The sequence below is a fragment of the Aquarana catesbeiana genome, linkage group LG09, assembly GCF_042186555.1.
Source record: "Aquarana catesbeiana isolate 2022-GZ linkage group LG09, ASM4218655v1, whole genome shotgun sequence".
NCBI lineage: Eukaryota > Metazoa > Chordata > Amphibia > Anura > Ranidae > Aquarana > Aquarana catesbeiana.
In genome coordinates this window covers 211,923,638-211,947,772 of record NC_133332.1, presented here as the reverse complement: position 1 = coordinate 211,947,772, position 24,135 = coordinate 211,923,638, and the positions used below count along the sequence as shown (strand labels likewise).

At 42.4% G+C, this 24,135-nt stretch overlaps 1 protein-coding gene across 3 annotated transcripts in view; it reads right to left on the bottom strand.

The window, feature by feature from the left end:
* GPSM1 (G protein signaling modulator 1) overlaps positions 1–24,135 on the bottom strand; it is an 811,168-nt gene that overhangs the window by 124,615 nt on the left and 662,418 nt on the right. For 2 of the 3 annotated variants that reach the window (XM_073599650.1, XM_073599649.1), the window contains one exon: positions 14,648–20,726. The exons of the other annotated variant lie outside the window; for it this stretch is intronic. In XM_073599650.1, coding sequence (XP_073455751.1) covers positions 20,538–20,726 — 189 coding nt within the window. In that variant the 3' untranslated portion in view covers positions 14,648–20,537. Of the gene's footprint in view, positions 1–14,647; positions 20,727–24,135 lie in introns of those variants that run through there. 3 annotated transcript variants of the gene reach the window in all.

The following is a 24,135-nucleotide window of genomic DNA, read 5'->3' as shown; positions in this document are numbered from 1 at the left end:
GATGTATGTGAAAGGAATGCTGATTAATGAGATCTGGAAAGCCCATGTCTTTCACCCAATAGTTTATTGTCTCATTTTATTGTGTACTCTTTGCTGGGTCATTTGGGGTGTGGCTGTATTCCAATGCTCTATTGTGTCTGCCTTGGATATTATGGGATGTGTATCTAGATGAGCTGTGAGATTGGTGAGGGCGAATTCCTCCAACAGCTCTCCCTGCTGATTGGACAGTCTACCCCGCCTAGAATGCAAAGGGGGGGGGGGGGGGGGGGGGAATTGTCCCAAGTATTATCTGTGTACCAAAAAACAGTCCATGTTCAACAACTAAACGAGTATTGTTTTGATTGTGGTTGTTAGTGGTTGTAATATCTAATATCTATATTCGGACTGGGAGGAAGCGGTATATGATGAAAGCATTCAAGCGGAATGTGGGACGTTTCGTTATGATGCTAAATTTGCCCAATTACATTGCCCTGTCCCTGGTCTTTTCACTTACCAACAGATATTAGCATCTTACTTGTTCATATCGCTAAACTGACGATTGTTCAGGTCTGGAATAAACACATCGGTTTCCTTCCAGGTAGTCAAAGATGGAATGACCGCCTTAATGATAAATGAAAAGATGTCCAGTATCTTTTAGCCTCCCTTGCCTCCTCTACCCCTTTCTTCTCTAATCTTTCTTTTTATACGTCTTACTTTCTCTGGTTGTACACGAAAACAGGACACCTGGGCCAGTGGAACTTTATAGTAATATGAACATCTCGAAAATTTTTGGAAATTGGATTTAGAAAGATTTCTTTTAAAATTGGACAGAGCACTTTCTGTTCTGAACTCACCTATCAAAGGTTAGGGAGCGTAGTGATAGGGTGCGTAAGAAAAAAACAGCACATCGTCTGCTTAGCCTGCTACCTTGTGTTCAGTACTGGGGAGTGAGATGCCTTTAATGGCTGGCATAGGAGACTTTAAAGAGTGAGTATGAAGATGATAGGAAATCATGGGCATCCCTGTTGGGTACAGTTATCTAAATCAAAGTGATCAGAGATGGTGTTGTTAATTCACATCGTGGCTGTAGGTTGAGAATAGATTTCCCTTCTCCACTTCAAAAAGTTGACCTCCAGTCCTAGATACTCACTACTGTCCTAAATGACCAGTCTACACAAGTGCTTTGACAGTCACGGCTATCTGCTTGAACCAGACCAAGAACTGAGTGTCTTAGAGCTGGTATGGGAAATTTGCATTTTGGCAATAATGCTGCAGCATTGTGAGATTTACAGTATGAAGGTTTATTTTTTTTTTCAAATCCTATACATCTCCTATAACAGAGTTATGAACGACCGAGTCTAAGTAAAATGAATCCACTTATATTAAGTCAATTTGGGAATACATGTTGTGGGTTTTGGAGTAGTGATTATAATCCTTTGTTTGAACATGCATCACTCTCCAGTAGTCAACTAAATGGAGACGTTGCTGCGACTTATGAAAATGTTTGAGGACAGAGAAAGAGAAAGCAGATTTACTTTTGGAGGTGTCCAGTGCTCGATATGGACTGATATTAAAATGGCCTCTTGGTTTGAGGAACCCTTACCTGAACCATTAAAGAGTTTAAAGGCAGAAGGCTTTTTATCTTAATGCATTAAGATAAAAAGCCTTCTGTGTGTCGCCCCAACACCGCTTAATACTTATCTGAGGTCCCTCTCTGTTCATTAATCCCTCGGCCGTCCAGGACTTTCCCTCCTGATTTGCTAAGACACAGCAGCGGCACCATTGGCTCCCGCGGCTGTCAAAATCAGCCAATCAGGTGAAAGAGGGGCAGGGCTGAATGTGTCTGAATTGAGACACGGAGCTGCAGCTCGGCTCGGGTGCTCCCATAGCATGTAAATATAACATGTTTGTTATTTAGAATAAAAAAAGAGACTTTACAATTACTTTAAATGAGATCTGATGGGCGTTAGGGTGTATATTTTTACAAATGTGTATTTATGGCCATTAATTAGGCATTGAATACAGATAAAGCAGCTTGGGTTGTCACACAGTAGGGTTTATAGAGTGAGGAGGCAGGTGTAGTGTACTGTAGTCATTCCCTTTGCCCTTACAGAAGTACCATTAAAGGATATGTTCACTTTTTTGGAAAAAATAATAAATGCCCACATTTTTGCAGGAAAAAAATTGTGCATTTTTTTTCCCCCTAAGATGCTTGGAAAGCATTGCACCCATAAATAGTAGATCAGGGGTGCATTGCCAGACAAGCCCTGCAGCATGTTACATGTTCCATGCTAAATTCAGGTGGAACATGTAGCATGTTCCAAAAAGTGAACTTATCCTTTAATTGTACAAATGGGTCAGCAATGTATGGGCAGGAGGAGTATTATTTGGCTTATTAATTGCCTCATATGATTGTTTTTATATTTTCTTGAATTTAGATGTGTGCAAACCTTAACCAAAAAAAACACTCTAAAGATTTCCTTGCTTGCACTGCTTTTCTTCTGAGGCTGTTGTGAGCTGCACTGTGCATGACTTGCAGTCAAATCGGCAAATCAAGAAAGACAGTTCTGTTCTAATTTTCTTCCCAGCTACTCAGGCTGGCAAGTTTTTACAAAGTGAGCAGTGGTGTCAGTTCCTCATTATCTGTCCTATATAGACAATTCATAGTCATGGGGAATGGATGGTTCCCATGCAAAGCAAGAGGTTCAAAGTCTGATTCAACAGTTACACATCCTTCCTACTTGCTGCTTCATTTAGCATTCCATCTAAGACAGTACTGGCTGCCAGAATAGCCAATCAGCAAGCACCTGTGCTGTCATGTAGGCTAAAGGGGGATAAGTCACGTGCTCTGTAGTCATAATTGCTTTTCTCTTCTTTTATGACCCTGAAAGTGTAATAAAAACAAGTACATGGCAAGACCACAAAATATTTTTTATTAAGCACAATAAAACATTTTTTTATATATTTGGCAGACTTTTTTTTTTTAGTTGTCAGGAAAAATGTCAAGTACCTTTTTTTTTTTTTGTTTTTTTTTTTTTTTTGTTATAAACTAATTCTGAAAAGACAGCAAAGCAAATGCACATCTGAAAATAAATAGTCTTAATACATTCAAGTATGTGGCATTTATCTCGCCTTTTATAGAGTCCAGCATCCAGTTTTCAGGCTGCCTGCCTTCGCTGCATCGCGTTATGGATGCCAATTGTGTTACACTGTGTTGTGAGGATCATTAAAGTGAAAGTGCAATGTAAGTCACTCTTTGATAAGTAATGTACCAATAATTGGATTCTACAGACCAATTGTAATAGGATGGATGAAGCATCAAAACGCCCTTTCTTTAAACTTCAAGATAATGATGTTTGGCACAATGGGCAGGCAGCTGACAGTTTCCCCACCCACTGTAGCTAATTCCCAGTCATGCCCTAAACTGAATGAATTGGTTCTAGGGCAGAGCACTACTAGAATGCTTCAACAAAGGTGATTCAGCTGTGCTGATGGGCCACTCGAATGATTGTGAGAGCAGAAACAGTGTGAAATACAGCAGCAAACTCAGTGTAAAAATTTGATAATTCCCTCAAATCAGTCTTTAACAATCTGTGACTTTTTCCAGCTGTTGTGGGACTTCCAATCCATATATGCTGGGTTCTGTAGTCTAACAACACCCAGAGAACAAGTCCTTATATACAGCTAACCGCATTCTGTTCACAGCACTAAGACCCCTTTCACAGTAAGGCAGTTTTCAGGCGTTCTAGTGCTAGAAATAGCGCCTGAAAACTGCCAACTGCCTCCCATTCATTTGCATGAGTGCTTTCACACTCGGGCAGTGCGCTTGCAGGATGTTAGAAAAAGTCCTGCAAGCAGCATCTATGGGGCAGGTTTAGAGCGCTGTAAAATGCACACCCTGGAAGATAAAGCGGAGGTCCGCCGAAAAAAACCCAAACATTTCTATGGTGATCTATGCCAGGAAGTGGGAGCAAATACCTGTATTAGACAGGTATCTGCTCCCTCCTCCCCCCTGAAAGGTGCCAAATGTGACACCAGAGGGGGGTAGGATTCCAAGTGGAAGTTCCATTTTTGGGTGGAACTCCACTTTAAGATTGGAACGTGGACTGAGGCATGTACAGTTGTGCTCACAAGTTTACATGCCTTGGCCAGAAATTGATTTCTTGGCCATTTTTCAGAGAATATGAATAACAAAAACATTTCTTTCACTCATGGTTAGTGTTTGGCTGAAGCCATTTATTATCAATCACCTTTTTCTACTCTTTTTAAATCACAACAGAAACTACCCAAATGACCCTGGTCAAAAGTTTACATACCCTGGTGATTTTGGCTTGATAACATGCACACAAGTTGACACAAAGGGGTTTGAATGGCTATTAACCACTTCAGCCCCAAGCCTCTTTTTTACACTTGTTGTTTACAAGTTAAAATCATTTTTTGTGCTAGAAAATTACTTAGAACCCCCAAACATTTTATATATAATATATAATTTTCTAATACCCTAGAGAATAAAATGGTGGTCGTTGCAATACTTTCTGTCAAACCGTATTTGCACAGCGGTCTCACAAGAGGACTTTTTTAAATTAAAAAATAAGATAACAGTAAAGTTAGCCCAGTTGTTTTTATATTGTGAAAGATGATGTTATGCTGAGTAAATTGATACCCAACATGTCACGCTTCAAAATTGCGTCCGTTCGTGGAATGGCGACAAACTTTTACCCTTTGTGTATATAAAAAACACAAAGCGCTGTGATAAAAAGATAACGCTCCAAATATCAAAATAATAAAATATATAAATAAATGGATCAATATAGTGAGGCTGCTATCAAAAAAAGTGTTCAGAATCACTAAAAAGATAAATAGTAAAATGTGTATGAAGCGCTTCACTAAGTGATAAGATGAATAAATAAATAATTAAAGATTCAAATAATATAACCCACATCAGCAGTTCATAAAATAAATCCAACTACTGTGCAAACAAGTGCAATTGCACTTGTTTGCACAGTAGTTGGATTTATTTTATGAACTGCTGATGTGGGTTATATTATTTGAATCTTTAATTATTTATTTATTCATCTTATCACTTAGTGAAGCGCTTCATACACATTTTACTATTAAACTTTTACCCTTAAAGATCTCCATAGGCATGTTTAAAAATTTCTACAGGTTACCAGTTTTGAGTTACAGAGGAGGTCTAGGGCTAGAATTATTGCTCTTGCTCTAACGATCGCAGCAATACCTCACATGTGTGGTTTGTAAGCATCCCTTGTAATAGGAAAAAAGCATGACAGGACCTCTTAAATATGAGATCTGGGGTCAAAAAGACCTAAGATCTCATATTTACACTAAAATGCAATAAAAAAAAAAAGTCACTTGAAAAAAATAAATAAATAAATAATTCTCCTTTTAAGAGCTATGGGCAGAAGTGACATTTGACGTAGCTTCCACTCTCCCATGCTATGGAGCCGAACGGGGGGCCACCTTCCCCTCAGTCGGCACCCAGGCATCCACGGGAGAAGACGCGATCGTCTCCGCTGGTCCGGCAAGCGGCGGAGACGACCAGAGCGCGGCAGAGAGGCGAATCCGCCGTGGAGACCGCTTTTATCTTAACCCCTTCCCGAGCAGCTGCTGCAGTTGTACGGTGGCAGGGTGAAACAATGTAACTATGTCGGTTCGCCTTTTGACCAAACGCTAATCAAGAAGTGGAAAATGAGGGGTTCTGTTGAAACCAGGTAGACCAACTAAAATTTCAGCCACAACTGCCAGAAAAATTGTTCGGAATGCAAAGAAAAACCCACAAATAACTTCAAGTGAAATATAGGACTCTCTGAAAACATATGGTGTGGCTGTTTCAAGATGCACAATAAGGAGGCATTTGAAGAAAGATGGGCTGCATGGTCGAGTCGCCAGAAGAAAGCCATTACTAAGCAAATACCACAATGTATCCCACTTACAATATGCCAAACAGCACAGAGACAAGCCTCAAACCTTCTGGCAAAATTGAGCTTTCTGGCCACAACCATAAACACTACATTTGGAGAGGCATCAACAAGGCCTACACCATTCCTACTGTGAAACACGGAGGTGGATCGCTGACGTTTTGGGGATGTGTGAGCTACAAAGGCACAGGAAATTTGGTCAAAATTGATGGCAAGATGAATGCAGTATGTTATCAAAAAATATTGGAGGAACATTTGCATTCATCAGCCAGGAAGCTGCGCATGGGACTTACTTGGACATTCCAACATGACAATGATCCAAGACACAAGGCCAAGTCGACCTGTAATTGGCTACAGCAGAATAAAGTGAAGGTTCTGGAGTGGCCATCTCAGTCTCCTGACCTCAATATCATTGAGCCACTCTGGGGAGATCTTAAACGTGCAGTTCATGGAAGACAGCCCAAGAATTTATAGGAACTGGAGGCTTTTTGCCAAGAGGAAGGGGAAGCTTTACCATCTGAGAAGATAAAGAGCCTCATCCACAAATGCCACAAAAGACTTCAAGCTGTCACTGATGTTAACCACTTGAGCCCCGGACCATTATGCTGCCTAAGGACCAGAGGTCTTTTTCCAATTTGGCACTGCGTCGCTTTAACTGCTAATTGCGCGGTCATGCAATGCTGTACCCAAACGAAATTTGCGTCCTTTTCTTCCCACAAATAGAGCTTTCTTTTGATGGTATTTGATCACCTCTGCAGTTTTTATTTTTTGCGCTATAAACGGAAAAAGACTGAAAATTTTGAAAAAAAAATGATATTTTCTACTTTTTTTTAATAAAAAAAATCCAATAAACTAAATTTTAGTCATACATTTAGGCCAAAATGTATTCGGCCACATGTCTTTGGTAAAAAAAATGTCAATAAGCGTATATTTATTGGTTTGCGCAAAAGTTATAGCGTCTACAAACTAGGGTACATTTTCTGTAATTTACACAGCTTTTAGTTTATGACTGCCTATGTCATTTCTTGAGGTGCTAAAATGGCAGGGCAGTACAAAACCCCCCCAAATGACCCCATTTTGGAAAGTAGACACCCCAAGGAAATTGCTGAGAGGCATGTTGAACCCATTGAATATTTATTTTTTTTGTCCCAAGTGATTGAATAATGACAAAAAAAAAAAAAAAAATATTTACAAAAAGGTGTCACTAAATGATATATTGCTCACACAGGCCATGGGCCTATGTGGAATTGCACCCCAAAATACATTCAGCTGCTTCTCCTGAGTATGGGGATACCACATGTGTGGGACTTTTTGGGAGCCTAGCCACGTACAGGGCCCCGAAAACCAAGCACCGCCTTCAGGATTTCTAAGGGTGTAAATTTTGATTTCACTCTTCACTGCCTATCACAGTTTCGGAGGCCATGGAATGCCCAGGTGGCACAAAACCCCCCCAAATGACCCCATTTTGGAAAGTAGACACCCCAAGCTATTTGCTGAGAGGCATATTGAGTCCATGGAATATTTTATATTTTGACACAAGTTGCGGGAAAGTGACACTTTTTTTTTTTTGCACAAAGTTGTCACTAAATGATATATTGCTCACACAGGCCATGGGCCTATGTGGAATTGCACCCCAAAATACATTCAGCTGCTTCTCCTGAGTATGGGGATACCACATGTGTGGGACTTTTTGGGAGCCTAGCCGCGTACGGGGCCCCGAAATCCAATCACCGCCTTCAGGATTTCTAAGGGTGAAAAATTTTGATTTCACTCTTCACTGCCTATCACAGTTTCGGAGGCCATGGAATGCCCAGGTGGCACAAAACCCCCCCCAAATGACCCCATTTTGGAAAGTAGACACCCCAAGCTATTTGCTGAGAGGCATGGTGAGTATTTTGCAGCTCTCATTTGTTTTTGAAAATAAGGAAAGACAAGAAAAAACATTTTTTTTTTCTTTTTTCAATTTTCAAAACTTTGTGACAAAAAGTGAGGTCTGCAAAATACTCACTATACCTCTCAGCAAATAGCTTTGGGTGTCAACTTTCCAAAATGGGGTCATTTGGGGGGGTTTTGTGCCACCTGGGCTTTCCATGGCCTCCGAAACTGTGATAGGCAGTGAAGAGTGAAATCAAAAATTCACGCCCTTAGAAAGCCTGAAGGCGGTGCTTGGTTTTCGGGGTCCCGTACGCGGCTAGGCTCCCAAAAAGTCTCACACATGTGGTATCCCCGTACTCAGGAGAAGCAGCAGAATGTATTTTGGGGTGTAATTTCACATATTCCCATGGCATGTTTGAGCAATATATCATTTAGTGACAACTTTGTGCAAAAAAAAAAAAAAAAAATTGTCTCTTTCCCGCAACTTGTGTCGCAATATAAAATATTCCATGGACTCGACATGCCTCTCAGCAAATAGCTTGGGGTGTCTACTTTCCAAAATGGGGTCATTTGGGGGGGTTTTGAACTGTCCTGGCATTTTATGCACAACATTTAGAAGCTTATGTCACACATCACCCACTCTTCTAACCACTTGAAGACAAAGCCCTTTCTGACACTCATTGTTTACATGAAAAAGTTATTTTTTTTTGCAAAAAAATTACTTTGAACCCCCAAACATTATATATTTTTTTAAAGCAAATGCCCTACAGATTAAAATGGTGGGTGTTTCATTTTTTTTTTTCACACAGTATTTGCGCAGCGATTTTTCAAACGCATTTTTGGGGGAAAAAACACACTTTTTTAATTTTTAATGCACTAAAACACACTATATTGCCCAAATGGTTAATGAAATAAAAAAGATGATCTTAGGCCGAGTACATGGATACCAAACATGACATGCTTTAAAATTGCGCACAAACGTGCAGTGGCAACAAAATAAATACATTTTTAAAAGCCTTTAAAAGCCTTTACAAGTTACCACTTTAGATTTACAGAGGAGGTCTACTGCAAAAATTACTGCCCTCGATCTGACCTTCGCGGCAATACCTCACATGCATGGTGCAATTGCTGTTTACGTTTGACGACAGACCGCCGCTTGCGTTCGCCTTAGCGCGAGAGCAGGGGGCGACAGGGGTGCTTTTTTTTTTTTCTTTATTATTTTTTTGCTTTTTTATCTTATTTTTAAACTGTTCCTTTCATTTTTTTTTTTTTAATCATTTTTATTGTTATCTCGGGGAATGTAAATATCCCCTATGATAGCAATAGATAGTGACAGGTACTCTTTTTTGAAAAAATTGGGGTCTATTAGACCCTAGATCTCTCCTCTGCCCTCAAAGCATCTGACCACACCAAGATCGGTGTGATAAAATGCTTCCCCAATTTCCCAATGGCGCTATTTACATCCAGCGAAATCTAAGTCATAAAATGCTCGTAGCTTCCGGTTTCTTAGGCCATAGAGATGTTTGGAGCCACTCTGGTCTCTGATCAGCTCTATGGTCAGCTGGCTGAATCACCGGCTGCATTCTCAGGTTCCCTGTTGAGACAGGAGAGCCAGAGAAAAACACGGAAGACGGTGGGGGGGCATTCCCTCCCACGGCTTGTAAAAGCAGTCTAGAGGCTAATTAGCCACTAGGATTGCTTTTACATGAAAGCCGACCGCTGGCTGAAAAGAATGATACCAAGATAATACCTAAACCTGCAGGCATCATTCTGGTATAACCATTCAAAGTCGTGAATGGCGTACCTGAAGACAAAAAAATGGTTAACAATAAAGCACAGTAAACGGTAAAGTATAAAAAAATTGCATACCTGAAAAGCAAACATGATAAAACACAATAACAATAAAACATTGCAGAATAGAATACAGTAAAAAAGAGCAGAACAAGAGAGAGAGAGAATAGAGAGAGAGAGAACAATGAAATGACAACTATTTTTTTTTATATATATATATTTTTTTTTACACTTTTTTTGTAACTAACTTTTATAACGGTAACCGGTTCCAGGTTCGGGTCTCTCAAAATGCGATGGCATCTTGGGAGACCCTGTGAAAGTGTGCCTAGTCTGTGCAATGCTGTACCCTACGCTAATACTCAACTAGTGAATGGTAGCGTTCAAAACATTCACCAATGCAAAGACCAGGATTGTCAGGACAGGAGGGACAATAATAGCGGGTGTCACGCCTATATCCGCGCTTGCTGCAGACACAACATCTTTTTTGGGGGGGTTCGTTGGGTAGGGGTACTCGGGAGGACATCAAGAAAATGCCTCTCATGCAGCCGACTGCATTTGGTTGGGGATGTGAATGGGGGAAGTACGGGCGCTGCAGAAGTGGTGGGTTCCCAATTAGGATTGGCGAATGCAGCAGGAAGGGCATTATGGGCACGACGGGCCTGTGTTTGTCTTCTTGGTGGCAGCGGGACACTACTTGTGCTTGCCACCTCACCAGCTTGAACTGCACTTATGGGACTCGCCACGTCACCAAGTGTTACTGCAGTGCTGGTTTGACTACGACCGGGGTGTACTAGGCCGCTGGTGCTTGCCAGTTCAATAAAAAGCTACCAAAAAAACTGTTAGCGATCGCAGGGATCAGGCCTGACTCTGCGAACGCTGCAGTTATGCGTTAAGTGTTTTGTAAGTGACAGTGATCGATCGATACTGCACTTGGGTGGGCTGGGCCGGGCGGAGGGGCAAAATGCAGGTGCTAACAGGTATCTGGGCTGATCCCGCTAACACTGCGTTTTTGGGAACCCTAAACTGCTGGGGACGCCAGTATAGATCTGATCGGATCAGATATTGATCCGTTCAGATACTATACCACTAAGGGAGGCGTATGCTGCGTGCGTGGGTGTTAGCGGTACTGGCGCTAATCTGACGCTGCTTGGGGCTGGTGCTTGCCAGTTCACCAAAATACTACCAAAAAAACTGTTAGCGATCGCAGGGATCAGGCCTGACTCTGCGAACGCTGCAGTTATGCATTTAGTGTTTTGTAAGTGATCGATTGATACTGCACTTGGGTGGGCTGGGCTGGGCCGGGTGGAGGGGCAAAACGCAGGTGCTAGCAGGTATCTGGGCTGATCCCGCTAACACTGCGTTTTTGGGAACCCTAAACTGCTGGGGACGCTAGTATAGATCTGATCGGACCAGATATTGATCCGTTCAGATACTATACCACTAAGGGAGGTGAACGGTGCGTGCTTGGGTGTTAGCGCTACTGGCGCTAACCTGACGCTGCCTGGGGCTGGTGCTTGCCAGTTCACCAAAATGCTACCAAAAAAACTGTTAGCGATCGCAGGGATCAGGCCTGACTCTGCGAACGCTGCAGTTATGCGTTTAGTGTTTTGTAAGTGACAGTGATCGATCGATACTGCACTTGGGTGGGCTGGGCGGAGGGGCAAAACGCAAGTGCTAGCAGGTATCTGGGCTGATCCCGCTAACACTGCGTTTTTGGGAACCCTAAACTGCTGGGGATGCTAGTATAGATCTGATCGGATCAGATATTGATCCGATCAGATACTATACCACTAAGGGAGGCGTATGCTGCGTGCGTGGGTGTTAGCGGTACTGGCGCTAATCTGACGCTGCCTGGGGTGACGCATATCACCGCCGGGCGATCAGGGGGCTAAACCTTTATTCGGTAATAAACGGCGGGTGCCCTGACACTATAAAAAAATAAACAAACTAACCAGCGTCAACCGTAACAGTTATACGGTGATCAGTGGTGAAAGGGTTAACTAGGGGGCCATCAAGGGGTTAAAACATTTATTCGGTAGTATATGGGGGTCCCTGTCGCTATAAAACGCTGACGGCGAACCTAAATATTTACGTCCCTAACTAGCGTCACCAGCGACACTAATACAGCGATCAGAAAAATGATCGCTTAGCGACACTGGTGACAGGGGGTGATCAAGGGGTTAAAACTTTATTAGGGGGGGTTAGGGGGGTATCCTAGACCTACAGGGGGCTAATACTAACTGTCCCAACACTGTAACTGTCACAAACTGACACCAATGCAGTAATCAGAAAAAAAACAAAAAAACAAAAAAAAAAAAAACTGCTGGTGTCAGTTTGTGACGGGGGGGGGGGGGGTGATTGGGGGGGGGATCGGGGTGTTTTGTGTGCCTGGCATGTTCTACTGTGTGTGTGTGTAGTGTTGTGCACTCACATACCTGTCTTCTCTCCTCGGGCCGGAACGGAAATTACCGAGCCGAGGAGAGATGACATCATTTCCTTTGCTGCTGTTTAGCATACAGCAGCAAAGGAATGATTCGATTGGCCGGCGGCGATCGCGAGGGGGGGGCCACGAACGGATGGCCTCCCCCTCACCTCCAATCACCGTGGGACAAAAGACGACCGCCTCGGGCACCGGGGGGGGTTCCGATCGGACCCCCTACCCGCGGAAGGCAAATCACGTACATGTACGTGATTTTGCCTGTCTGTGCCACCTTGCCGACGTACATCGGCGCGAGGCGGTCGTCAAGTGGTTAAAGTGGGGAATACACGGTATTAAGAACTGGGGTATGTAAACTTTTGATCAGGGTCATTTGGGTTTCTGTTGTGATGATTTAAAAGGAGTAAACACAGTTGATTGATAATAACCCCTTCCCGCCGACCGTACGCACATCTGTGTACTCGGCTTTCGGGGGTTATACCAGGGTGATGCCCGCAGCCGCAGGCATCATCCCGGTACCGTTGTTTTGAGCAGGCGATCGGCTATCCATATATAACAACCGATGCGGATAAAAGCCGCTCGGCTGTTATACCGGAGGAGCGGGCGGGACACCCCCCCCCTCCCACCACCCTTACCGGGCTTCCCGTGCGATCGGGAGGCCCAGTGTCCAATCGGCTGCCACTGGCAGCTGTGGGCGGGCTGGAACGAAGCCATGAATGGCTTCGTTACAGCCTTCTAATTGTAAACGCGGAAGCGACGTCATGACGTCACTTCCCGTTTACTCGACTGCCAATGGCGCCGAATTTAAAAAAAAATACACAGTATTCAGAATCACCGTTTTTGGCGATCTGAATACTTTGAAGTGCAGAGGAGGGATCGGGGGTCTTTTAGACCCCCGATTCCTCCATAAAGAGTACCTGTCACCACCTATTACTGTCACGAGGGATGTTTACATTCCTTGTGACAGCAATCAAAGTAAAAAAAAAACTTTTTTTTTTAAAACACAATTTATAAGTATAAAAATAAATAAAAAAATTTTTTTTTTATCAAACCGCCCCCGTCCCCGCGAGCTCGCGCAGCGAAGAAAATGCATACGGAAGTCGCGCCCGCATATGTAAACGGTGTTCAAATCACACATGTGAGGTATCGCCGCGATCGTCAGAGCGAGAGCAATAATTCTAGCCCTAGACCTCCTCTGTAACTCTAACCTGGTAACTGTAAAAAAAATTTAAAGCGTCGCCTATGGAAATTCATAGCTACCATAGTTTGTCGCCATTCCACGAGTGCGTGCAATTATAAAGCGTGACATGTTTGGTATCTATTTACTCGGCGTAACATCATCTTTCACATTATACAAAAAATTGGGGTAACTTTACTGTTTGGATTTTTTAAAACAATCTCCATTTTATTCTCTAGATTCTCTGCTAAAAAAAATATATATAATGTTTGGGGGTTCTAAGTAATTTTATAGCAAAAAAAATATGGATTTTAAACACCAAATTTCAAAAATAGGCTTAGTCATGAAAGGGATAAAGCTTTAGCCGAACACTAACCATGAGTGTAAGAAAAGTTTTTGTGTTATCATTCATATTCTCTGAAAAATGGCCAAGAAATCATAAATTCTGCCAGGGTATGTAAACTTATGCGCACGACTGTATATTATCAGGCAGTGTCTGACCTCAAGCATAAATGTGTCCTGGGACTGAGCACTCGCAGGTTGCATTAAATATTTACTCACAGTCAGCAGCATGACAGGTTCCCTCACATGATATATCTGAGCAGCTCCCGCCTAAAACATTTCTCTCCATTTTCCTTGGAGTAGGGCAATCTCCCTTAAAGTCTTCACTGCTCTGTGTATCCAGGGTATAGGTATCTCCTACCTCTGACAAGGCTGCAGTGAGCTAAACCCCAGCTTTTCAGCTGAGCCGCCACTGTGCTCAACCTGGGTTTTTCAAATACATGTGGAGAATTCAAAAGTCAGCAGTAGCTCAACCTAACACAGCCGTGATAAGGAAACATCATTATGCCAGGGTCCTGACAGCAGTAAAGACCATGCATGAGTTCAAACCTTTTCTGCCCTTTAAAGGGTTATACTCACAGGCGTTTGTCACTGTTCTTAACGCTGGTACATTTCTATTTGTTGGTCCTGGATGGTCATCAGGGCACTATTGGCAGCTTCAAGACATTAGAAACTGCGTGCAGGAAGTGAAGGTGGCTTTTTGAAGATTTATCTGAATATCTTCCAACCTAGCTACGCTTTTTTGCCAAGTGTCAGAACTGTAAGGCAGGACAGAAAAATAACCCTTTACATAGTGTTAACCATCTAGCTCCCTTTACCAGTTGCTATGGGGAACAGTAGTCAAATACAGCACTGTGTCTTCCTATGTATTGTGTGATCCTCTGTAGGAAAATGTATGTGGAGTGGCACAAAGTCTCAATTTTTGCACAATTATTTTATTCCTCCTCTAAACATGTATGCAAGGGAGTGATTGGTTGCTATGGAATATATGTGGTTTTGCAAAGGAACAGCGTGTTAGTGAAGTGACTATTAGTTGCCAATGAAAGCATAACAAAACGCAACATCCTATAGCAAACAATAAGGTTCACTGTAAAAACAGTGTTAAAAAAAAAGGAAAATAAGCCGATGTTTATTCATGTGAAATATATTTACAAATAGAATATTTGTAGATTTTTTACAGTTTATAGATAGGAAACAGTTGTTCACAAATTCTTCCATGTAGGGGTGGCCTAGTCATTTTATTAATATGCCCCTTGATGTAAGTTTTACAATGAAGCATCAATGATGATACTTCACAATGAAGTATCATAGTGCTGGGCTGTTCTGCCCACAGCTCTTGGCACTTGTGACGTACCGGTATGTGATGCTGGAGCCTGCCTTTGATGAGGCTGACTGAACAGCTGATAGCCTTGATATGATCTGTGGAACACCCCTGGCATCTGTTGTTCGATTAATTGAACACAATAAATAATAACTAGGAACCCCACCTGAAACGGAAGGCTCAAGTTTCTGATGGTATAATCAAAGACAGATGCAAACATAGTTGCCCTTTGTTATTCGGTACTGACCAGCAGCAGAGAGAAGGGTGTAGAAACCAGTTCTTTACGTTCTCTTTCCTGATAATTTGTACTGGGAATATGACATCAGAAAGTAACACTGGATGCTTTGGATCTGCCTCAGATCTCAGAACATACAGACCTTGGCTTTACTGCTTTAACTATACTCCCCTTAAAAAAAAAAAAAGGAATTGTTGGCTTTGGATGGAGCTACATAATTTCACAGTATGAACGTTTATAACTAGTATCACTTTCTGCCTTGTTTCAATATGTGTGCACATGCTCTTGAATTGTCAGATGCTAGTGTGTGCAAGAACATGACAAGGAGATCTGTACTTTTAACTTTTGGATTGAATAACCCTTTTACATTTTCTAGCAGGGCATAATACATAGAATTTATAAAGCATTTTTACAATTTCACTGTCTTTCCCTACTGCATCACACTTGTCAAACAAAAAAGAACTGAGCAGCAGAGCCCAGATACTCCCAGTATACTTCCACCAGTCTCTCTTATCTGGCCTACAACTGATTCCCATGTAATAATATCCTTACCGCAAATAAATATATAAGAATCTGTAGGAAATTCAGCGTAGAGTGTACTAGAATGGGGTTAGAGGTGAAAAAAACATCAAACAAAATACTCACAGAAGATGTAAATATACAAATCAACAGTAAAAAAAAAATACAATAAATTATAATTTTTTAATTTCTCTCTTAAATACAATGAATGTGTGCAGTATGGCAACTACATTAAATTACAGGAAACTTTTCATGCATTTCTAGATCACTGACGAGGATCTCTAAGAACTTATTTTGTTAATGTAAGGATTTATAGATTAAACTGGTTTCAGCTTTCAAGAACAAGCTCACTTTTGGTAAACTTTTACTGTCCTGTTTTATACTTACCTTCCTCCCTGTTCCAGCATCTTCAGTGTATGACCCTGGCCAGTGCACACAGCCTTTCTCTTGAAAACGCCCTCAACCAGGTCCTCTTCCTAGTGCACACTAATGCTGCATACACACGGTCGGATTTTCCGACGGAAAATGTTCGATGGGAGCTTGTTGTCGGAAATTCTGACCATGTGTAGGCTCCATCGGACATTTTCCATCGGAATTTCCGTCACACAAAATTTGATTTCTGGATCTCAAATTTTCCGACAACGTGTGTACACAATCCTGAAGCACAAAGTTCCACGCATGCTCGGAATCAAGCAGAAGAGCCGCACTGGCTATTGAACTTCATTTTTCTCGGCTCGTCGTACATGTTGTACGTCACCGTGTTCTTGATGTTCGGAATTTCCGACAAGATTTGTGTGACCGTGTGTATGCAAGACAAGTTTGAGCTAACATCCGTCGGAAAAAATCCATGGATTTTGTTGTCGGAATGTCCAATCGTTTGTACGGGGCATAAGAAGAGGACTCGATGGTGATAGTTTAGGGGAAAAAGCATCAGGCAAAGCCACACAGTGAAGACTGGTGGAACTGCAGGAAGGTAAATATTTAAGAGAGTAAAGGTCAAGTTCACTAAAAGTGAACTTGTTCTTTCCTCATCTTTAAGAGGTTAGGCAAAGTGTTTTCTTTAGCTGGGGGTTCTGGTACTTGTAGTTGCACTCAGCTGGACAGCTTCACATTGCCCAGCAATGCTAAAGTGCCCTCCTACACTTACCTTCTCTAAAAATAAGGTGGGCATGACGTGTACGCCATTACACCTTATAGAGTGGCTAAAGGACAGTTTTACACAGCAAGCAGATTTCAGTGCTGGAAAAAGTACATTGTAACAGGATGCCTATTAAAAAAGCCTATCACAATAGGACTTCAAATTCAGACTTAAAGGACAACTGTACCTTCTGTCCTATACTCACCTTTATCCTTGTCCAGCAATCTTCATTGTGCATCTCCTCCGGGTGCCGCACAGCTTTGCGCCTGAAACCGTCCTTGCCGTATTCATGGCAGACTCCCATGGTCCTGCAGAGCAGTGGCAGCCCGTCCATACGGGGCACAGCCCCCCTAATCCATGCGCTCAGCCCCTAATCTACATGCAGGGTGCCAAATGCATGGTTTCCAAAGGGTTTTTTTTTTGTTTTGAAGCACATGATTAGAGCCAGAGGCCCACCCACTTGTGTGACAATAGCGAATTAATATTCACTATTGTCTTCCTAATTCTCCTCCCAACCAATCAGGAAGCAGGTACTGAGGCCCGGTTGGCCAGGGAGTCTTAGGACTCCCAATCGTATCTTAGGACACACTTCCTGTTCAGCCCAGAGGAGAAGCAATGCCCCAGCTCGTCATTCCCCCTGCCTCCTATGTTAAGGTTAGTCTCACCGCCAGCACATCGCTACAGTGTGAAAGCACTCGGGCTTTCACATTGGAGTGACAGGAAAGGCGCTTTATAGGCGCTATTTTTATAGCACCTGCAAAGGGCCTCAGTGTGAAAGGGGTCTTAAGGCTGAATATAAAAGACAACTAAATACACAGATAAGCAGACCTTGAAAAACAAAATGTAAGGTCTTACCAGGAAGACCTCCACTCCCTAAATAATAATAAAAAGAGCTGAAAAAAAAAAAACAGTTTGAAAAAAAATGACTGACCCCAACTTTTGCCTGCTTTCTAAAATGGCCTGTGACATCACTGCTGCCGCCTGGCAAAACTAGATACCCAAAATCCCACAAAAATGTGCTCCAGCAGAGTACAGAAGTGAATTCTGACATCTTTTGGGGTAACCAGCAGCAGAGAAGCGAATTATGTCACTGGTGCCTTCAGATAAGGGCCCCAACCCAAGTGAGTATTTTTTATTATTATATGATTTACTTATCAACTCTTATTTTGTGTTATTTGATTGATGGGGACTTTTAGGTAGGCACGTTTGATAGCTCTGCGTAAAAATAAATGTGCAATTAACCAATCCACAACTGCATTTAATAGTGTTTTCATTATCTGCCTTGGGTGTGGCTTTAAATGATTATTGTGTAGGTTTACATATGATAGAATTATATTTTATATTATCCCTAAACCTGACCCAAAACTTCAGCTGTAGAGACAGAGCAGTCTCTGAGAGTGCATAACAATACCAAACAACAAAGCCCTTTGTATGATGTAAAATAACTACAGTACAAGGCTCTATTTATGATAAAGTTATGTTTTTCTTTTTTAATTAAGATAAAGTTACACTTAAACTGGCCATACACCGTGTGAATTTTGAGCTGTTCCTGATGAAGTGGCAAAAATGCCACCATTCTCTCACCCCTGATATCCTTCAGTTGATAAATTTGTCAACCGAACAACTGCATCCAATCAGATGCAGCCACTATCTGCAATGGGCGATTCGCCCATCTACGCTTTATAACACAGAGGAAGACATCTGCTACATTTTCTTTTCCCTTCAGCTTGTTGGCTGAACAAAAAAAAAAAAAAATCTATAGGTTATGGCCAGCTTTACTCAGTTGTTGTTTGAAGACTATATTAGCATTAGGTCAACAAGTATACAGGGCAGAAAAATCAGATCTTGGGTGACTTCTCACCTCTGACTCTCAGAGGCAATGTGGATAAAGGAGCAAATATAAAGCTTCTTTAAATAAGCTTGGACAAATATAATTTCAGACAGCATCTTCAGATTATTTCATAAACCCATACCCAGAATACCTGTTTGAGTATCTTCAGAAGTACGTTGTTATTCCTGCTGCCCATAGTTAAGCCAATTGGCTTCAGCTTCTTTGGCCCCAAAACTAGTGTGCCGCTCAAGAACCAGAGAGTAACAGTTTTTGGGCCTATTTATTATTTATTTGTATCATTTATACTTAACTCCACCCAAAACTTTGCAATAGGTGAAGTTAGTCTTTATATACCAGTCCATGCAAAAAAAATTGTATGTGAGCAGCTTGATTACAGGGTCTAAGTGGTAAACTAGTACTTTTTTTATTGGAAGCCATACCATCACATCTACACTTTCTAACTGGGCCCAGTCAAGACAGCTGCCCCCCGATTGCTGTATCAATAAATAGCACAGGGGTTGAAGCAGAAACAGCAGCCCTGACAGCATGTAACAATATTGACACTCCTCTGTCTGCGATGTACTTTTTGCGTGCGTTCGTGACAGCTATGTTGCTCTGACAGTGGGCAGTTGTGCGAAAGTAGTTAACATGCAGGCTCTTCGCAGTTGCTAGGCCTCATTCACTGAACGGCGGGAAATCTAGGTCAGCACATCCCCCATTGAGTCTTTCCTGTTTTATTGCTGGAATGTAGTACCTGTTAACCTGTTCCCTGCCAGCCAGGCCTTACATGGCAAGATGATATGCTCTATATCAGGGGTCTCAAACTGGCGACCCTCCAGCTGTTGCAAAACTACAAGTCCCATCATGCCTCTGCCTGTGGGAGTCATGCTTGTAACTGTCAGCCTTACAATGCCTCATGGGACTTGTAGTTTCACAACAGCTGGAGGGCCACCAGTTTGAGACCCCTGCTCTATATAAAGGCAGTCCACCTGAGAGCAATATTTCAGCTTTGGGCAGATGCTTGCAGCGATGTGTTTGGGTTATGGTCACATACTTATTTTTTTTAGACCCCACTAATGGGATTTCTGCATCCAAGTACCCTGCTTTTCTACTTTTTTGCAGCCTTTACAATGGGAGGCTCTCTTTGTCACTGTTTTTATTAAAGCGATGCATACAATTGTTGGCATTATAAATACCTGTAGTAAATAACTGTGGTGGGAGGAAAGAGCCATCCCCAGAGATACAAAAGTTATTGGGCGATTTCGCCACCCAAATTTACAAACTTAAATGAGGTCAAATGTAGGAACCCTCTGCATACAAACAGAAAATACTCTTCTGAAGCCAATTGCTCATTAAATACGTCATGCTGCTGTTTTACACCGCAATGTCTGTCACTTTAGGGGAGCTATGTACTTTACCAACAGTTCCTAAAAATCCTAAATGTAATGTAAAAAAAGAAAACTATTGTACAAAATGATTATTGCCATTTAGTGAATAAGGCCCTTTGTTACTTGGTCCCATAAATATTAAGCCTGCTATAACCAGTAGTAGCATCCTGTGAGCACCATCCCCACCCTTGTAACCTGTTATAACAAGCCTTCCAGTGCACTGTTCTTCATGAACTTTCTAGCAAGAATTCCTCTTGTTCTCAATAACATCATCCTTCTGAAAATTGAGGCTCAAAGATTTTTTTTTTCTTTTTAAAATTGCCTAAAAAAGTGTCTTTAAAAAAACAGATGGTCCATTTTAATATTTAACTAATTGGCTGAAGACACTTGGATATTTCACACATGTAAGACGACTCTCCCAAAGGACCTCTAGGTCTCAGCTATTCAAAATACACAGATTTCTAATTTTTATAAACGTTGTCTCCTGGTACAGCATGGAGGTGAATCATCGGAAAGCTGTTTCTTCAGTACAGGTGCTTTGCTATCTGCACATAACAGCTGACACTTAGCTTGGCCTCCTCTGATTATCATGGTTTTCTCCATCTTCCTGATTGGAAGGGAGATCCACCCTTTGTTCGTCCATCCTCTTTGCCTGGACTCTCTGGATTAGACTGAAGAAGTCTTCATCTGGCATGGTTGGGCCTCGGGGCATGGAGTCTGGTGGTGCACATCTTTGGTCGTCTATTCGGGAAGACTGAAAGGAAGGAAGTGAGCAAAAGGTAATACAAAACTACAGATAGGTTTTGTGTGCAAAATAAAGATTGGATATATAATTTGTTTGCATTTCCATAAATTGTAGAAAAAGTGTGTCAAAGTGCAGCAAAGTTGGGAGGTTGAACTAAAACAAAATTGAGAGGTGTCTGTGGTGCTACACAGCCTTTTCTCTAAATCAGGGGTCGACAACCCGCAGGCCGCACCCGACCCGCCACCGCTAATTGTCCAGCCAGTCAGTGCACGTGATTAATTCACGGGCACCTGGCCCGCTGACATGTTCGCTGCTGTCCTCTTCATTGGACAGCAACAAGCGGCTGGTTTTACAGGGCTGGATACCTCTGATGTTAACTTTTTACATTAAATAGCAGGTAATTGGTTGCCGGGAGATCCTAGCAACCAATTACCAGCCTGTTGATGTAAAAAGTTAACTTCAGCAGCTCCAGCCGCTCTCTGCTGTGCTCTACACCTGTGTAAGGTAGGAGAATTTCACCTACACAGTGTGTGTTTTTGTGTCCGTGGGGTGCGGTGAAGAGGGGGGGTGCAGGGACAGAGGACACTGCTTTGGGGGGGCACAGGAAACATGCTAACTTGCTATGGGGGGGGGGGGGCAGAGGACACTATGGGACACTATGGGAGTGATGTGAAGGGGGACAGAGGACACTGCAATGGGGGGGGGGCACGACCCTATTAGGGACCCCATCACCATTGGGGACAGGGACCCCATCTCACTTGGGGACAGGGCCCCCCATCTCCAGACCATGCTGGCTAGCGTCAGCCACCCTTGGGTGCCAGGATGGGGGAGGAGGTCAGTAAAATCTGAATCCCCAGCCACATGCTGCCTCAGGGTGAACTGTCTTTGTATTAGTGAAGCACCTTAAAGTGAGGTAAATCTGTACTGTTATTATTACTATGTTAGGATTATTATCTTCATTTATTAGCAGGTGAATACGGCCCTCCATGCATTCACATACATTGAATCCTACCCTTAAGTGGAAAAAGGTTGCTGACCACTGCTCTAGATCTACACAAAAGGACAATGGACAAGTCCCATTTGTAGGTGTGTTGGGTCACCAGGCCGAAAAGAGAAAGTTGTCAATTGCTTATGTTCTGATAATGCAAACAGGTGCTTATATCTATTACCGCCACCTAGTGAGTTGTTTCACACCAAACAAGGGCTTAAAAGGAAATTATATTGCTAACTTGTTTTAGTCTCGTTTCACACTAATGCGTTTCCCAGCATCGCACTCCAAGCAAACACGCAACGTCCATGCGATCTGCTGCGGGTGTCAATGTTATCCTAACAACACCCCAAAACAGATGGCAAAAAGCAGTGTGGCTACTGTGGTGCTGTCATCCTGATTCTTCCTTCACTGTTTAGTGAGTTGCTCATCTGGAAAAAGCATGTGCATATTGCTAACATTCAAATCTTAGCTCCATGTCGGTGATTTATCAAGTGGTGAAGGAAGTTTCAGGCTGCGTTCACACTTATGCGAATTGGATGTGTATTTTTTTTCTCCGCATCCAATTCGCATAATAGGAGAGTGTGCCCGGCTCTCAATGAAACTAGGTTACACATCTCCGGAGCGAATTGCACAGAAGTGTCCTGTGCATCTTTGGCTCAGTTTCAGGCCCGATTCATCTCTGAAATGGAGAACAGGAACGGCCTGAACCCCTGCTGTGAGCTACGTTCATTTTAAGTGGGAACTCAGCCTAAGGATAGCAGCAAAGGAGTAATCACCTTCAAAGATTAAATAAAACAAGCTAACATTGTCAGCTTCCTTATTGCCCACGTGACAGGGTCCCTTTAACCACTTAAGAACCAAGCCTCTTTTTGAGATTTGATTACAAGTTAAAAACAGGGTTTTTTTTGCTAGAAAATTACTTAGAACCCCCAAACATTATACATTTTTTCTACCACCCTAGAGAATAAAATGGCGGTCATTACAATACTTTCTGTCACACCGTATTTGTGCAGCTGTCTTCTTACAAGCGCATTTTTTTTTTGGGAAAAAATACACTTTTTTTAAATTAAAAAATAAGACAACAGTAAAGTTAGCCCATTTTTTTAATATTGTGAAAGATAATGTTATGCCAAGTAAATTGATACCCAACATATCACGCTTCAAAATTGCGCCCGCTCGTGGAATGGCGACAAACTTTTTCCTTAAAAATCTCCATAGGCGACGTTTAAAAAAATTCTACAGGTTGCATGTTTTGAGTTACAGAAGAGGTCTAGGGCTAGAATTATTGCTCTTGCTCTACCGATCGCGGCGATACCTCACAAGTGTGGTTTAAACACCATTTTTATATGCGGGCGCTACTCACGTATGCGTTCGCTTCTGCACGTGAGCTCGGCGGGACGGGGCGCGTTTAAAAAATTTTTTTTCCTTTTTTTTTTTTCATTTTTACACTGTTTTTAAAAAAAAAATTGTGTCACTTTTATTCCTATTACAAGGAATGTAAACATCCCTTGTAATAGAAAAAAATGCATGACAGGACCTCTTAAATATGAGATCTGGGGTCAAAAAGACCTCATATTTACACTAAAATGCAATAAAAAAAAAAAAAAAAAAATTGTCATTTCAAAGAATTCCCCCAAAAAATGGCCCTTTAAGAGCTATGGGCGGAAGTGATGTTTTGACGTCGCTTCCGCCCTGCAATGGTATGGAGACAGGTGGGGGCCCATTTTCCCCTCACTCATCTCCATACCCATTTGACCAGAAGACTCCATAAGACTCAGCCGATAGCTGGGTGCTGGTGGTCAATCAGTGGCCAGGACCCAGTGATCGGAAATGTAGAATCACGTATACTTGGTGCTGCGCAGAATGGCCGACCCTGTAGCAGTAAAGCTACATGGGACAGTTAAGTGGTTGAGGTTAAAAAACCTTCCAGTATCAATTACCCAGTCCCGTTCCCCCCTACAAATACTTACCTGGCTCCTCTTTCAATCCAGCGCTGTGTGCCCTAGAGCAGCGTCGCTGTTCTCTCTCCCCTCACAGGCATAGAAGCAGCAGCGGGAGCTGCTGTCAATCAAACATAGAAGAGGGGGAGCCAGGATCGCCGGCAAGGGATTCCAGAAGAGGAGGTTCAGGGCTGTACTGTGCAAAACCACTGCACAGAGCAGGTAAATAAAACATGTTTATTTTAATTTGAAAAAATAAGCTAAGCCTTTAGAACAGCTTTAATTCTGGCTTGTGCAGAAAGGCACATTCCATCCTTGTCTGTAGTCCACATTTCTGGAGTAGACAATTGGCAGGCAGGCTTTTTCTGTTAGCACCTGGATGTGGGGAATGGACCATGCATCCCAAGGTGTTTTGGGACATCTGTCACTATTGGAGGAAGACAGATGTGGATCTGATTGCAGTCTGCTTCAGCCAAAAGTGGACAGA